This window comes from Mesoplodon densirostris, chromosome 2, assembly GCF_025265405.1.
Source record: "Mesoplodon densirostris isolate mMesDen1 chromosome 2, mMesDen1 primary haplotype, whole genome shotgun sequence".
NCBI classification, from domain to species: domain Eukaryota; kingdom Metazoa; phylum Chordata; class Mammalia; order Artiodactyla; family Ziphiidae; genus Mesoplodon; species Mesoplodon densirostris.
Window position 1 is genome coordinate 4,607,112 of NC_082662.1, and position 16,557 is coordinate 4,623,668.

A 16,557-nucleotide genomic window follows, 5' to 3' on the forward strand; every position below is an offset into this window, starting at 1 on the left:
AGACTCCTCATGACCATGTCTCCCAGCCGACCGCACCCTAGAGTCACTGTGCAGGCGGGCGCTGGAGCCCATTCCACCCTCAAGTAAGCGGAGGCAGGGCCAGTGGCGCCCATCGACACCCCCCTGCTGGCCTAGGACTGTGCGGGACCCTCCACCCAGGGTTCCGTCCATTCATTCAGGGAGAGTCTTGGCGCCTGGACCCACCCCCGTCCGGACCCCAGCTTCCCCGTGAGACTCACCTAGGGACAAGGGTCTCCTCCCCAGTGGCTGGGGCTCGGGCCAAGGCTGCCAGAGTCCGACGGGCCCGCAGGGAGAGGGGGACCGAAGCCGCCGGGCGGGCTCGGTCTGCTCTGCGCCGGCTAGGGGCGCCGGGCGTAGGGGAATTACGGTAGGCCGGCGCGGGCGCTACCACCTGGGCGGGCCGGGACGTACCATCGGCGCGCCCGGCTGGGACGGGGGAGGGTCTGCGGTCCCCGGAAGGGCCCGGCGCCCCACCCGGCGGCCCAGGGGGGTGGCAGGAGGACCGGCCGGCGCTTGGAGCTAATCTAGGGTCCGCGCTGTGGACAGAGGGGAGGAGGCGCTTGTCACTGTTTCCGAGGGGGCTGCCCTCTACAGACCTGCGGAAAGTTCAAAGTCTGTAGTCTTAACCTGGGCTTGAAGACCCGAGCTCGCCCGCCCCCGCCTAGGGCCCGCGGCGGGACGCTGTCCCCCGGGGTCCAGGCGGGGGGTGGGGGGACCCGCAGGCCCAGACCGTCCCGGGAATCGCCCCAAGCCAGGCTCGCTTCCGCTGGATTCTGAACGGCGCCCTCCACGGCGCCTGAGAAACGGGCCCGCCTTGCTCCGTGCCTCCCTCTTTTTTTCCTGGCCCACGCCTAGCAAGTCCTGAAAAAGGGGGCCATTCTGCCCTTTGGTGGTTCCCAGCATCCTGAGTTTAGAATAACTCTGCGCTCAGGACTGGAGGTGGAGATAGTGTCTGGGTACACAGGGATCCATCCCACTGAGAAGGCAGGCAACCCAGCCCCAAGCACACCTCCCTGCTTCCCTAATTACCGAAACTAGCAGATGGGCGTGGTTGGGCTGGGACCCCCCGCGGGAGCCTCCGGGTTCAGGCCTACCTGCATTTTCCCAATTCTAGACCACCTCCATCAGGCCCCTCACCAGGCCTGGGCCTCCAGGCTGCTGGAGCCCCCTCCTAATGGGAGCTACCCTCCTGGTCAGCACTGACCTTCCTGGGGCTGGTCCACACCAGAGCAGCTCATCTCCGCCAGGTAGCATGAGGTGGGTCCTCTGTCTCTGCCTCTTGGGCACCCCAGGCCTTCACCTTCTCCCCTCCAAATTACTTAGCCAATGCCCCCAAATTCCCCTTGCATTGCTCCTCTGGTCCTGCCCCATTCTCCAGCTGCAGACTGGACTGCCCCCTGTCCACAGCTGACTAGCATCTCCACAGACCAGCCACCTCCAGAGATTCCCCAGAATCTGGCCATTCTCAAGGGCACCCTGGCTGGCCTCCTACCTCTTACCCCCAAAGCATTGCCCAGGAGAATAGGTCACTCCCTCTCCCATTACTCACTACATCCTGCCCATTCTTTCTCCACAAGGACCTCAGATCCACCCCTTCCTCTGCCCTGTGGCCACTGGTCTTCATCTGACAGCCCCTCCCCTAGGCCCACACACCACCCTCCCGACTCATCCCTGCCACCTCACAGCCCACTGTTAAGCTGGAAGAGAGCTCTGAAGTCATCAAATTGAATCTCCACTCTCTCTGCTTAAATACTTCTAGGGGTGGGGAACTCACTACCTCTACATCAGGGAACAGCTTCAGCTGTTGGAAACGCTTGCCTATACTGAACCAAAGCTCACCTCCCTGCCAGGCCCCTTGGGACCCATGCAGAAAAACTCACCTCCCTTTCCTCCTGACAGTTCCTTAGAAATGGTAGGCTCTGAGGACAGACAGACCTGGTTGAGTTCTGGCCTTGCCTGGGCAAGTCATTGCACCTCCCTGCTTCTCAGTGTCTTGTCTGTAAAATGGAGGTGGGGTGGTCCCTACTGCACAGGGTGGGGGTGAGGACTAGAGGAGGTCCCTGCGGTGAGGCACTAAAGCAGGGCCTGGCACACAGTAGGTGCTGAGTAAATGGTGACTGCTAGAAGTAATACCTTTAAGGATGAGGCCCTGGGGTCCCATCTCCAGGATAAACACCCGCAACATCTTCTGTCCCCTCAAATGTGGTCCCCTAGGCCAGTGTCAGCCCTCCTCCATGTCCCCTTGTGACCCGAGGTGCCCTGTACAGACTTTCATCAGAGTGCCCAGCTCACGGCAACCCAGACTCTTTCCTGTGGTTAACTTGCGGCAGGGCGGGGTCACCCACCGTGTCATCACCCGGCCCCCTGGGACAGAGGGAGCAAACACTTCCTCCATCTCCCCGACAGGACACCTGCCCTGGGAACTGGACAGATGTGCAATAAACATTTGTCTAGCTGGGTGGGGTTGGCTGGGGTCTGGGATGGAACCCAAGGAGGTCTCAGATCTCAGGGAGGGGAAGGAGGACACGCGCGAAGTCGAGGGGTTTCTCTCCCCCTGCAAGGAAGATGGACACGTGGTTGCAGATAGCATCCTCTTGAACATCTGCAGCAAGCCACACTGTGCTAAGCAGTTCGCATGTAAGCCCTCTTTTTCACCCTTGTTGCAACTTGAGAAGCCTCAGTTTCCAGATGAGGAAACTGAGGCTTAAAGACGTGTAGTGACTTGCCCAGGGTCATGCAGCGGGAAAGGGGTGGGCTGTGACCCTGGAGCTCCCAGGTGTGGGCTACTCTATAAAACTCATCCTGGGAAAGGGTAGGGACACACCTTCCCTCCGGTCATCCCCAAGGCAGGTAATCCAGACACCTCACCTGGACATCAGGGTGTTCCCTCTTCAGCTTTGCCTCCCTTTCCCCATCCCCTCCTCAGCCCTGCTCACTCCTTACATCCTCAGAAAGCCTCATGGTTCACTCAGCTTTCTTCCAGCTCAATACCCCCTCATTTCTCTGGACACCAGCAGCCTCCTCCAGGAAGCCCATCCTGGTTATCCCCATCCCTCTAGAGTGAACTCCAGGGACAGGAGGTAGGGGTGGGGTGGCTGATTTATCTCAAAAGCCCCAGCACCCAGGAGAGGCTCAAATAAAACCTCAAGGGTGGGGCTTCCCTCAAGGGTGGTGCAGTGGTTAAGAATCCGCCTGCCAGTGCAGGGGACACGGGTTTGAGCCCTGGTCCGGGAAGATCCCACATGCCGTGGAGCAACTAAGCCTGTGTGCCACAACTACTGAGCCTGAGTTCTAGAGGCCGCGAACCACAACTACTGAGCCCACATGCCACAACTACTGAAGCCCACGCACCTAGAGCCCAGGCTCCGCGACAAGAGAAGCCACCGCAATGAGAAGCCCGCGCACCGCAATGAGGAGTAGCCCCTGATCACCGCAACTAGAGAAAGCCCATGCGTGCACAACAAAGACCCAACGCAGCCAAAAATATAAACAAACAAACAAACAAAACCCTCAAGGGTGGGCCGGGAAGTGGAAGGGTCCAGCCCTGTTGGAAGATGGCCCTCCCCCAGGGTAGCCTGGGGGGCCAGTTTGACAAACCCAAGTCCTCACTTCCCTCCTCCTCCCAGTGGGGCTGGGATGCAGCTCCAGGAGGGTAGAACCTTTGTTCCCTGGAGATTTCCAGGGCCTAGAACCAGGCCTGGCACAGCAGGTGCTTAAAGCTGATTTGGTGAATGAATAAATGACGTCATCTCCTTCAGAAAGCTAGTCACATCCTGCTAGCCATTCCTCGAATGGCTGGGGAGGAGAGGGAGAACGATGCTCTCCGTCTCACTCCCAGCCAAGCTGTGCCAGTCATGCTGTGTGATGTGGGCAAGTTCTTTCGTCTCTCTGAGCCTCAGTTTCCTTATGTTTCACGTGGGAATAATAATAATGCTTTTCTTCTGAGGTTCTCTCCAGGGTCCAGTGAGACAGGCACGAGGGCCCAACAACCTGCCTGCTGGTTATTATTATCACCAACAATAGGATATTCTGGAACTTCCCTGGTGGTCCAGTGGTTGGGACACCGCGCTTCCACTGCCGGGGGGCACGGGTTCGATCTCTGGTCGGGGAACTAAGATCCTACGTGCCACGCGGTGCGGCCAGAAAATAGAAAACAACAACAATAGGATATTCTTCTCTCCTCCTTCTCACCAAACCTGGGTGTCATTCACCTCCTCTCACCCTCCGCTCCAGCCTGCTCATACCCTTGGCAAGACCTGCCTCCCACCCCTTCTTTCCTGCCTCTGCACTTCTGCCTGTGGCAGTGCCCCCTTGCTGGAGGGCCCTTGCCTTCTGCTCTGCCTATCCACGTTTTCACTTCCACCAGAGGTCACCTCCTCCGGGATGTCCTCCCTGACTAGCCCTTTTCCCTCTATGGCTCAGGCATCCTTGTCCCCCAAGTCTGTGTCATTTGTCCCAGAGTGGGTCCCACCAGTGATAGGACTTGGGCTCTCCCCCTGCAGGGTGGGTGACCCTCTGGCTACTGATGCCAGTGTCAGCCATGCTAAGTTGCAGGCAGCCCAGGGCTGGGACCTGGAAGATGAAGATGGGCCCACACATGCTCTGACACCAGCTCTCATCTCACAGGCCTCACCCCGGCCCTTCCTGCAGCAGCTTGTGGGCCCGCCCCAGGAGGGGCAGCTGCCCACAGGAGAGGCTGGGACAGTGTGGCCTGGCCCCCTTTGTCATCCCTGCGGGTCAGGCAGAGGGCCCAAGGCTTTGCAGGCCCCTGGCGGGATGTAACTGAGGATAACTGAGGCCAGTTTGTTGCCAGGAGCCCCCATCTGGGGGAGAGGCAACCAGCCAACACCAGAGCCCCGATGCCAGGCACCATCCATGCCAGCAGACTGCATCTGACATCACAGCCACCCCCTTGCTTGGTGACCACAGCAACTGGAAGCCTCCCCCTCCTCTCCCCGCCCGCAGAACAGTCCTCCATGTTCCTGCTAACCGTGGTCTTCCTGTGCAGAATGTAAGCGCGTGTGTCTGGATGGAGGGGGGTAACAGGGTGGCATTTTTAATTTCCTGCAGCTGGCAGAGCTGAGCTACACAGTGGTTAGGAACAGGGCTCTGGCACCACACAGATCTGGGTTCTGGGTTTAAATCTCAGCTCTACCACATCCTAGCGATGTGTTCTTAGGTGGGCTGCTACCTGTCAACTATAAATGAGAATAATGACAGGACAGATGTCAGAAGGCCAGAGGGAGGAGACAGGGTCCTCAGTGCCCACAGTGAGCTGGGGCAGTTACAACTATTGTCACTCAACTGCGTGCTGGGAGGGGCCAAACCTGGGTTCAAACCCTTGCTCGGTCTCTCCTGAGCTGTGGGGCCTCCTCCAAGTCACAGGACCTCTCTGAACCTTGGTATCTTCATCTGGAAAACAGGGCAACGACCGACGCCTTCCCAGCAGAGCTGCCACAGCCCAGAAGGCACACAGCCCAGCACGAACCAGGCAGAAGTGCCCCGCCGTCACCGTTACCCTTATCCCTCTTGTTTTGTCCACTCGTAGCTCCCAAGTCCTGACCCTCCTTGACCAGTTGGTCCCTTCTTCCCTTTGTCATCCCCAGGTCCACAGTCACTGTCACAAAGTCCCAAAGTGTCCCTGACCCATGCCCAGGCCTGAAGAGTGGCCTGGTGCCCGAGGAAGAGTGCCCGTTGGGCACTGGAACGGAACCTTGGTGGGGGGCGGGAGGGGGAGTGTCCCTTCTTGCTGATTCTCAGTTTCCTCATCCGTGACATAGAGCAGCAGCTCCTGTCACCTCAGGGCTGTAAGGACTGCAGTGCAGGAAAGGGCTCTGGGGCACCCCTGGTCCAGCTGCCCTTGCAGAAGTCCCCCCCCCCACCGCTCCACTGTTTCTGAACCGGGGTCAGTCCCTCTGCCTCCTAAGCCAGCCACCCTGCGGCCCTGCCCACCCCTGAACCCACACGATCCTGTAGCCAGGCCAGTTGCACCCCTGCCAGGGCCCTGTGGATTTCCGGGCCTGGACAGAGAGAGCGGTTAGAGCCCTGTCCCCTCTGCCCCCAGCTGCTCCCAGGCCCTTCAGCCCCCCTACCTTAGCCGCCCGCCCCTTGTCCATGCAGTCGGGGTTCTGACAGCACAGCCCCTTCTCTTCAGCCAGGCTCCGGTCTTCTGCAAAGGAGAGAAGAGGGTTACTAGTCGGGCGGGGCCCAGGGAGGGTGCGCCCCAGGCTGGGGCACCCAGGCTCCCCGGGGCCCCAGGAGCCTCCTGACCAGAGGATGGGTGGGGCTGTCTCCTCAATGCACCCTTCAAAGGAGGGCAGTGTCCCTTTCTCTTTTAAATGCCAACTTATCTGCACGGGAATCTGTTAGCAGAGCCCTTTTCTTGTAGCAGCTCCCCAGGGAAAGTATCCAGATTCCAGGGGGAGAAAACGTCTTTGGAAATGAGCAGCTCCCTCTCTCTGTACCACTAGTCTGGGGAGGGGGGTGGCTCAGTGACCTTGGGGCCCCAGGGTTCCTGGGGGATCCCTACAAGACTACGGGGGGAAGGGGGATGCCAGGGGCCCAAGATCCCTTCCTACCCCCGTCCTCCACATCGCTGCCTCTATTGATGGTCTCCCCCGCAAAAGCCTGGGGTGGTCCCCTCACCCGCTGTCCGTCTTTGACCCAGAATTTGGTCCCCTCCAAGCTAGCTGCCTCTCCTCCTGGGGCGCAGCAGCGGAGGGGGCAAGGAAGGGGGGAAAAGAGGCTGCCCGCCCCGGTCAGGTTGCAGGGCCAGGGGAAGGGGTGATGAAGCGCGCCCCGACACGGGGCACAGTTTGGACCCCCGCATCCCTGATTCCGAGACCGGCGTCTACCTCCCACCGCGAGCAGGCCTTCCCCAAAGGAGGCGGCAGGCTGAGCCCCCGCCTGCCGAGGGGAAGGAGCTGGCCCTGCCCTCCCATTGATCCTCCCCCGCCCCAAACTCCCCGGCCTGCCCGCGATGCCCCTCGCCCGCGCCCCTCCCCGAGCCGGCGCGGAGGCGGCCAGGCCCGCCGGCCTGCATGGCGAGGCCCGGCCGGGGGCCCCGCACTCACCCATGGAAGAGGCGCCGGGAGGCCGGGAACGCGGGCGGTGCGGGGGGCGCCGCGGCCCGGCCGGGGGCGAGTGCAACGGCGGCGTGGGGCGGACGCCGGCCGAGCGCCGGGGGAGAGGCCGGAGAGCAGCGGCCGCGGGACCCTCAGCGGCTAGAGGCGGGGCGGGGCAGGTGGGCGGTGGGAGGAGCCGAGCGGCAGCCCCGCCTGCGGAGGGCGGGACTCCGAGCCCCGCCCCCTGCGCCCCTCAGCCTGGACCCCCGCTGGGCAGAGCCTGACCCCGGGCGCGGGGCATCTGCCGGGAGGACGCGACCCATCCTGCCTCCCCCCAACTGGAGCCTCCCCCTCCTCTCTGAAAAGTCGTGGGTGTGACCAAAGGCCATCCCTCCGCCCCGCAACTCCCTCAGCCTCCCAGCCACCTCAAAAGAAAACACCTCTGTTTTTGATGTGGTCTGGAGACATTTTCTCAATCTCCTGGAAAGTGGGCATGAAGGCATTTTAGACAGCTCTGCTATTTCTCCTGGCCCCAAAGGTACCGTCTAAGTGGAAACGGTGCCTTCTTGCAGATAGGCCTGCAGGTCAGCACAGCTCCCTGCACCCTTTGTCCTCCACCCCCAGCAGAGGACCCTCCCCTCATTTAGACATGCTGTCGGCGGTGGGGGTAAGGGTTCCATAAATGGAATGGGCTTGGTGGCTACTGTTGTTTTATTACTATCATCTCTGTGTTGGTTAGCATTTTAAAAACTTTATGGAAGTATAAAATAAATATGTACAGAACAGTGCAGCTCTCATGAGTACACAGCTCAGAAAATCTTCACAAAATGTATTTTTACAAAATAACTGGCACGCAGGTTACTAAGCCGAGCACCACCAGCCCCCCGGCAGAAGTCTCCCTCATGGGAGCTGCCAGCCACTCCCCACCCCCAGGGGATGCTGTCCTGACCTCTGTTTCAATTAGTTTTGCCCGGTCTTGTACTTTATGTAAATGGCACCACGAGATACTTGGACAACATTTTAATGTTTACAAAACACTTTTCACTTCAGAAATGGAGCCTGGGGGAGGTGGCGAAGACTCTCCCAAGGGACTCAGAGTTCTCCTGAGCCTGCGTAGACCCCATCCCACCTGCAGGTTGGTGCTGGGAGGCTCTGGGTAGATGAGATCCAGGTATGGAAGACCCAGTTTCCCATGGGACCCAGGTCTCTCTCCCAAAGTCTCCCCTGGCCCCTTCCCCAACCAGAGTAGGGTGCCTGCCTTTCGACGTGCATCTATTTCATGGGCTGGCCTTGGGGACTCAGGGGTGACGAGGACCCCATGCCTGCCCTCAGGGACTCGTGACAGAGGGAACTGTGATGGATCCCAAGTCTTCTGGGTTCTCTGGATTCACTCAGCAAACATACAGCAAGGGTCCTCTGAGGGCCCACCACATACCTAGCCCCAAGCTGGGTACTGGGGACCCACTGGTGACCCTGACACATCTTGAGGGCCTCATGTGGGGCCCGGCACGGCCGGGGCGAGGAGGCTGAGGGAGCAGCTGCCCAAGAGGCCTTGCTCAGTGTTCCGAAGCTTCCAGGCTGAGAGGGAAGCGACAGCACAGTGTCCCCCAGTGTCCCCCAGTGTCCCCCAGTGTCCCCCAGTCTGCTGTTTGTGCAGTGGGAACCTGGCGTTCTGAGAAGGGCCCCTGCTAGTTCTCAGGACTCTCAGGCGGGCCCTGCCCCATTCAGTTCACAGAATCACACAGTTCTGATTTCCCGCTCGGAATCTCAGCTGTCTGAAGGGCCAGGGAGGCCTGTCCTGCCTCTAGCCCGGAGGCAGGGGCAGCTGAGGGGGGAAACAGCCCTGTGAGGACCCTGACGGGGTCCCTGGGGTCAGCGATCCTGCTGGCCCTGCCCCAGCCCTGCCTGTCAAGCCGTAGCTGGCTCAAGGGTCGGGTGGGAAGCAGGGCTCTTCTCCACCACCCAGCAGCATCTCCTCTGCCATCTGGGTTTCCAGGGACCTGGAGGCCACAGCCAGCTTTGGGGGAGTTTCCCATGCACCCTACCTGAATCTGGGGAACTCAGCCAGATGAGGTCTGTTTGTAACCCTGAGTCCCTGGGTTCTCACAACTCAGGGCCTGGGGTTGGGTTCTAACACCCTTTGTCCCAAGACTTCTGGATTCTGGTCCTAAATTCAGCAGGCTCTGGGCTACTTACTCCACTACAGGGTCCTGGAGCTGCCTTGCCAGCCCTCTGGGTCCTGCCATGACCGCCCCAGGCCACAGCCACTCCAGGGCCAGACTCCCCTCGGCCACCGTGGGGTGGCCGTGGGGTCTGGAGTTCTTTGTCCTGGCTCTTCCAAGCACTGGAGTTCTACCTGGCTAACCTCTCTGGCCTCTAGCACCACCCCACCACCGCCCTCCCGCCCTCCCCCCCCGCCCCATTTTCAGTTCCCTCAAGGTGCTCAGTCTGCTTTCTAGACGTCCCCTCTGCGGACTGCTCAGTCCCAGCCCCTCTGGAATCTAGTTTCCCTGCAGTTCACATGAAAGCTACAGCCTCCTAGAGCCCATAGGTGTGCTTTTCTACCCAGAGACTCCAAACACAGGAACGTCGCTGAGGACCCTGCTAGCTCTCAGGGCCCGGAGATGGGCCTCTGGGGACCAGGGAGGAATCAGCATCGGGACGGCTGTCCCCACCCCAGGCCTGCCATGGGTGCCCTTCTGACAAGTTGCCTGGTTTGCAGCCCTGCAGAACGGGTGGGCGTGGTAAGGGGGAGATGTTGTACCAGGTGGTACATACCCTGGACATAGTTGATTGGGCCAGAGGTGGCCGCCTGGGCCAGCCTGTTCAATTAGACTTGCTCTCTTGAGAATTTGAATTGAGACGGGCAACTCCTATTGGGCCCTGGAGCCCTGAGGTCACAGAAAGTCAGTCTGAGTGGGTACAGAGCCCTGCAGTTGATGCGGAGCAAGAACAAGGGGCCCCATAGGAGCACCTGGTCAGTGGAGATGGCCCTAGAGCAGAGAGGGAGGGCAAAAAGCAGCTCTGTGACCGTGGGGCAGCTCCCAGGGGCCGCCTCCACCACCTGCCCTCGCTCCCCCCAGGGTCCCCGCCCCGGAGTACCCCTCTGGCTGCTGGCCCTTGGCCAGCCCCAGGCAGACCTGGAACCTGGAAATTGCCCACCCCCAGGGTGCCAGATGTTGTCTCTCCGGGTCTGAAACAGCCCAGCTGCCCTCCTGGCCTCCTCGGGCCCCTGCGGCTCCCAGCATCCTGGGGAAAGCCAGGGCCCCTCAGCCAGGCAGACAAGCCCACATGCCAGCGTCCCCCACCCTCTATCTTAGTCACACGATGCCGTTTTTCCTTCTCCAACACGATCTCTACGACAACTGGCCGACAGGGCGCCTGGGCAGAAGCCGGCCGGCAGACATGTTTTGCTTGGCGAAGCACAGTGCTTCAAAAGAATTTGAATTGGTTGCCAACTTTGAAAAGTCAGATTTCACATAAAAATCCAGATTTCTGGCTTCCATGGACAAACCAGAGGAGCCTGGCAGCTCTGGACCCATATTCCTGATGGCTCCAGCTCCCCAGTTGTGTCTGCCTTAGACGGGCACACACCCTTCCACCCTCCACAGTCCCCACCACTCCCTATCGCCTCACCCCAGCCCCCTCCCTCTGTTACTCACTACCTCCCCTGGGACGGAACTGAGCTTCTGACTGCGGCCCAGCCCTTCCTGGTTCTGTTCCTCTGCCTCTGCCACATCCTTCCCATCGCTGTCTACTGTCAACTGACATCCTGCCCACTCTCTAAGGCCCAAGTTGAATGCAGCACCTTCCGGAAGGCCTCTTGATCTCAGAATATCCAAATTCCAGATGAATCGCTCCCTCCTAGATCCCACTGTCCTGGGTTGGGCCTTTGAATTGACCTGTTATTTTGGACCTATCTTCCCCGCCAGATTGCTCCAGAAACACCTGCCTATAACCATAGCTCTGACCTACTCAGCACCTGCTGGGCACTCTGCTTTTCACACATGGTCTCATTTCACCGTCAAACCCTCTGCAGCATGGTCTAACCCCAAAGGGCAGCTGCTGGCCACTGTAGCTACTGAGCATGTGCAATGGGGCTCATCCAAATTGAGATGTGCTATACATGTGAAATACACAGCAGATTTTGGAGATTTCGTGCAAAAAAAAACCCAGAATGTAAAATCACATTGATGCGGACTTCCCCGACGGTGCAGTGGTTAAGACTCCGTGCTTCCACTGCAAGGGGCCTGGGTTCGATCCCCGGGTGGGGAACTAAGATCTCACATGCCGTGCGGCACGGCCAAAAAGTAAACTAAAATAAAATCTCATTGATGATTTTTTTATACGGATTATATGTTGAAATGGTAATGTTTTTGAAATAGCCTGGGTTAATTAAATATATTCTTAAAATTCATTTCACTTGCTTGTTTTTAGGTTTTTTTGTTTGTTTTTTTGCTTTTTGTTTTTAATGTGGCTAGCGAAAAAAATTTAATGATGAAAGTTCTAGGGGATAGCACTGTTCTAAACAACTGAGAGAAGGAGGTATGCTGATTGTTGCCCATTTTACAGATGAGGAAACTGAGGCCCAGAGGGTTGGGCGACTTGCCCAAGGTCATGCAGCTAGTGAGTGATGAGGCTGGGACTTGAGCCTAGCACTGGAAGACTCCAAGTCTGTGCTCCTAACCAACAGGCCACACTGCCCCCATGGTTCCTGGCATGGTTAGGTGCTTGGCACACATAAAATGATCCCCCCATTGTCACATAAGACCCCCTTTCCCAGCTGGCTGCAGGCTGAGACAAGCGTACAAGAAACCACCCTTGTCATTCCTCAGGGGAGCCCCTCACCTCTGAGCACCCCCTGGCATAATGCACCTCAAGAAGGCAGAGCTTCCCTGCCCATCACCTCCCAACCCCAGGCCTGGCCAGGCAAAGGCTGCCCCTCCCAGGAAGCAGCTGTGGCCTTGAATGCCCCCTCCCACGCAAACCCAGCCCTCCTGGGAGCCTATCTATGGTTGGGCAGCTGCTGCGGGCTGTGCTAGGACTGAACCTGTCATCAGGGCAACTTGCAGAAGGGCAAGATTTGACCCAAACCTGCCCAAGAGCCGGAGGGGTGTGTCCTGGGCAAATGGCTGCTGACCCCAGGAACCATCCGCCTCTCCCTACCCCAGACTCTGGTCAGAGCATCACAGGTGGCCTGGGAAAGAAATGTGGTCCCCTTCCCAAAGCCCCATGTAGCCTTGTGGGGTAGGGCTGTCAAGTGGGGACCCAGCTGGAGGAAGGAGCCCGGACCATGGTCTCTGATGCTGTCCCTGCCTGCAGCCCAGACTAAAGATGTCATCGTCCCCTGGAGCCCAGAGACCCCCAAGCACTGCCCTGCCCACCCACATGCCTCGGACTCAGTAAGAAGAGGTGGGAGGACACATTCAGAATCCCTCTCTGGGGCCCGAGAAACCGTCCACACAGTTCCTGCCCACAGGCCTGGAGCCAGCCAGCCACTTCCTCTGGCCGAGGCTGCTGTGGGCACCTGCCCATTTGCCCACCGCCACGGGCTTCCTCCCAGGCTCCTCGGAGGAACAGAGAGTGGCTGAGGGGAGAGCAGGAGCAGGACTGCGGAAACGGGGGTGAGATTCCCGTTCAGGACAATCACGCTCCGGGCACGAGCCCCGCCCCATCGCGCTGGGACCCACCACCCACCCGTGCTGGGCCCAGGCCAGGGGCTGGCAGGGTGCAGAGGACAGAGCCCACACAGACAGCTGTGTGCCCGGCTCTCCCACCCGCCTGCCTCAGCTCGCCCCCGAGGCCGGCTCACGCGCCGTGACCCACGCACCGTGTGCTGGGAACTCTTTCCCAGCCGGGGCCAAGAGGCACGGGGTCGTGATGGGGGGCCTGGTCCTGTGGCTCCGAGGCTGAGGGCGGGAACTGTGGATCTGGGTACCACCACTCACCACCCCACTGAGCCTTGCCTTCCCTTCCAGAGCAAAGGGGACACCAAGCATGGTCCCTGCCTCCAAAGGTGGGCGTGAAGATGCAAGGAGCCATGGGAAGTCTTGGCACGGGGCAAGTCCCCTCTAAATGTGAGCTGTGAGGCCCCACGGATGGCAGGGACGGCCTTGCCTGGAGAGGCTGGGGGCAGGGGATGGGGAGCGGGCTTCACAGGGGTTGCTCCAAAGCCCCGGGGCTGGGTGAGGGCCCAGCAGCAGGAACACTTGGCACTTGGCAGTGACTGAGATGAAGAGGACAAATAGGAAGAGGGGGACAGACCCCTGCTTGGCCTCCCTGGCTTGTGTCTGGGACTGGCTGCGTGACCTCATGCCGGACCTCAGCCACCTTCCCTGCCTCAGTAGACAGGCACCTGCCAGGTGAAGCCGTACAAGCAGACAGGACTGTCTGCCCCCCAGGCCACTCCCCCAACCCACCCTCTGGTTCCAGAACAGAGCCCGGCTGAAAGAGAGGGGGAGCTTTCTGCCAGGCTGGCCCGCGCCTGCCCCGTGCAGTCCTCCTGCTTCCCCCTGCTCCACACCCTGCCCGGCATCACAGGCTCCTCTCTCCCAGCCTCCTGCACAGGTGGGTGCTGTGCCCACCCCACCCCTCCAAGCAGCCACATCCCTCTGTCCACTTTGGCCAATGGGACAGGGTGCCCAGAGGGGCCTCCTCTCAGGTTCGACAGCTGTCATTTATGCCCACCAGGCATCCATTCTCCCTCTTGAGAGCAGCATTGCCTGCCCTGCTTTGTGGAACCCGTGCCCCACGTGGTCTCTTTCTGTGCTGGATCCTAGGCCTAGCCATCACTTTCTGTGCCCTTTGGCTACAGGGAGGGGTCAGGAAAGGACCACGCCAGGCTGGGAAGTTGTGTCCCTGAGAGGCTCCTGCTTCTCCAGGCCTGCGGCCTGGGGTGGGGGCGTGCCAGAGCCTGGGGCCCCAGATGAGGCCAACAGAGAAGAGAAATGAGGCCCGAGACGCCGCGCCCTGCTGGCTTCCGCCACCCAGACCTGGGCTTCCATCACTGGCACTGGTGTCCTGACAGAAGCGGAGTCGCCAGCCCAAGGCTGGACGTTCTGCTGGGCCACTCATTAGCGGAACTATGATAAAACAGCAATGATAACAGCCAGCATGGACCATGCCCTTGCTGTGTGGCGTGCGGTGTTTGAAGGGCTCCATGTGTCACCCCAGCAAGTCCTCTCAGCCACCGCACACCACCACCTCTATCTTTATCCCCACTGACACGGCCCGGTCGGCATCCCAACACCAGCCGCCGGGCTTGGCATCCCGCCCCACCTGTGCCGCCTCTTGGGGGGCTTAATCTCTCTGCGTTTCTGTTCCCTTACCTGCAATGGGGATAATACGAGAAATGGCACGTGTCCTGGGGCCTCGAACATGAACATTCCAGAAGGACTCGTCCCACCACCTGGCCCTGATCTTGGAGGCAGAGGACCGAGGCAGAGACCAGGCCTGAAGCCCAGAGCCAGGCCCTGCTGCCCTGCTCCCAGCCCAGCTGCGGGGCCCAGAGCCTGGCTCGGCCTGCCCTATCTGCCTCCGAGGCCCCCGGGGTCCTTGTGCTCAGGCCCCTCTCCTCCACCAGCAGCGGCTCTCAGGAGGGGCCTTGTACCCCCACAGCTGCTGATGTGACGGGCAGCAGCACGTGCATGGTGAGCGGGCCGCAGGCTCTGGCCAGAGGGAGGCGGCCGGGTAGACCAGCTGTCCGGGCCTCCTGCACGCCCTCCCAGGAAAGTGGGACTGCACCTACCCCCGAGGTCCTCGATGATGTCCAGGGTGGAACTCCAGGAGAAGCGCTCCACAGCCCCCAGCTCCAGCTCGGCCAGGGCACCGGGCAGGGCCTCCAGCGCGTAGGCACCCCGCTTCTTCCAGTAGAGAAACATGCTGAGGCCCGGGGAGGCCTCCCCGCCGGGCCCGGGCCCTCAGAGGCTGGGCGGCCCCGGGGACCCGGGTCCCCGAGGCCTGGACACAGTGGGTGCAGGGACTGCAGAGGGGCTGTAGAGACCCTGGGGCTGGCCACGGGCCGGCGAGCACGGCCCTCCCTGGGGAGGGGAGCATGCTGGGAGCGGCCGGGGGCCTCGGAGCTGACCAATGGCCAGGGCCCCAGCCCCACACAAAGCGCCTTTCTTCCCCTCCTACAGACATTTTACAAATTTCAACTTCCCGGCCCCCTCGGAGCCCCCCCCCAAGGGGATGGGCTGGCCGTCTGGGGACGGCAGAGGCCCGGAAAAGAGTCCGATTGTTCCGTGATCTCTGTGCTAAGATAAGTTTTCAGAGGAGAAAAATGTGCTGCTCCAGGAGCAGTTCCAGCCCCCCACTCCTGACCTCTGACCCCAGCCCCCAGCCCCAGCTGGGCCCTGCAGGATTTCTCAGTGAGGAGTGGAAGCACCCATGGGGTGCTGTGGAATGACCCCAGCGCTGTTTTCAGCTGCCTGGCTGGGCCCCCTCCCCAGGAAGCACGAGGCGTGGCTTCCAGCTCCAGAGCAAAGGCCCCAGGGAGGCCTCCCAGGGTCAGAGGGCAGGAGCTGCGGGCCAGGCCTCAGCCTCAGCTGCCAGTGAGGCCCAGCATCTGCCCTCTGGGCTCTCACCAAAGGCCTTCCCTCTCTGGGCTGACCAAGGTTCCCCAGGCTGCCCACCCACCCCGCCTCCCTCCCCAGACTGTGTCACCTACACCAACGGCTGCACCACACATGAAGCCCTGGGCAGGCCTCAAAGGCCTCGGGCATCATCACAGAGCTTCACAGCCCCCTGCTCAGTGGGCAGAGGGTGGGGTGCGGGCAGGGAGGTCAGAAGGCGGGGGGCTGGAGGAGCCAGCTGCTGCAGAGCACAGATGAGGCACAGAGGAAGACACTGGCTCAGCTGATAAGCTGCAGGACTTGAATTTGAACCCAGGACTATCTAGTCTCAAAGTCAGCTTGGGGGCCCAGACAGCTACCTGAGGGAGAAGGCCCGGTGGTCGGAGGGCAAAGGGGTGGCCCTGTGGGAATCCAGCCCGGATGGGGGAAGGGCACCTTGCTCGGCCTCCCAGCCAGCCTCTGCCACATTGCTGAGCCCCCTCTGTGTGACCCTGCCATTGCTCCCCAACCTTCCGGGGTCCCAAAGGAGCTAGCCCGGGTTGGGGCAGAGCTGGCCGCCCCCCACCCTGGCCCGACCAGTTGCCTGGCGACAGAGAGGCACGAGGCCCAGACAAGGGGAACTGGCAGCAGAAGGCTCCACTTTCCGGGTGAAGGGCACCCCAGGGCCGTGGCGGGTTGGAGGCTGGTAGGGGTAGCCGACCAGGCAGCCTGCACACCCCCAGCTGACGGCTAAAGTGCCAAGAGGCAGCTCAAGTAATTCAAACCAGATGCCTGCCTGCCTGCTCACCCTCCTCCTCCTGCCCAGGGCCAGGGCCAGGGCCAGACGAATGCGGCCAGGCCCTCTGGTCCTTAATCACTGGCATCCACGTAGCCTGGGCCCACACGAGGTGGGGGGCACC

At 60.8% G+C, this 16,557-nt stretch overlaps 1 protein-coding gene across 5 annotated transcripts in view; it reads right to left on the reverse strand.

Annotated features, from left to right (window-relative positions):
• PLEKHG5 (pleckstrin homology and RhoGEF domain containing G5) overlaps nt 1-16,557 on the reverse strand; it is a 50,855-nt gene that overhangs the window by 21,816 nt on the left and 12,482 nt on the right. For 2 of the 5 annotated variants that reach the window (XM_060088880.1, XM_060088881.1), the window contains exon 2: nt 6,114-6,190. In XM_060088880.1, coding sequence (XP_059944863.1) covers nt 6,114-6,190 — 77 coding nt within the window. Of the gene's footprint in view, nt 1-239; nt 451-1,225; nt 1,497-6,113; nt 6,191-7,094; nt 7,178-16,557 lie in introns of those variants that run through there. The other 3 variants (XM_060088884.1, XM_060088887.1, XM_060088886.1) reach the window with 3 other exon arrangements.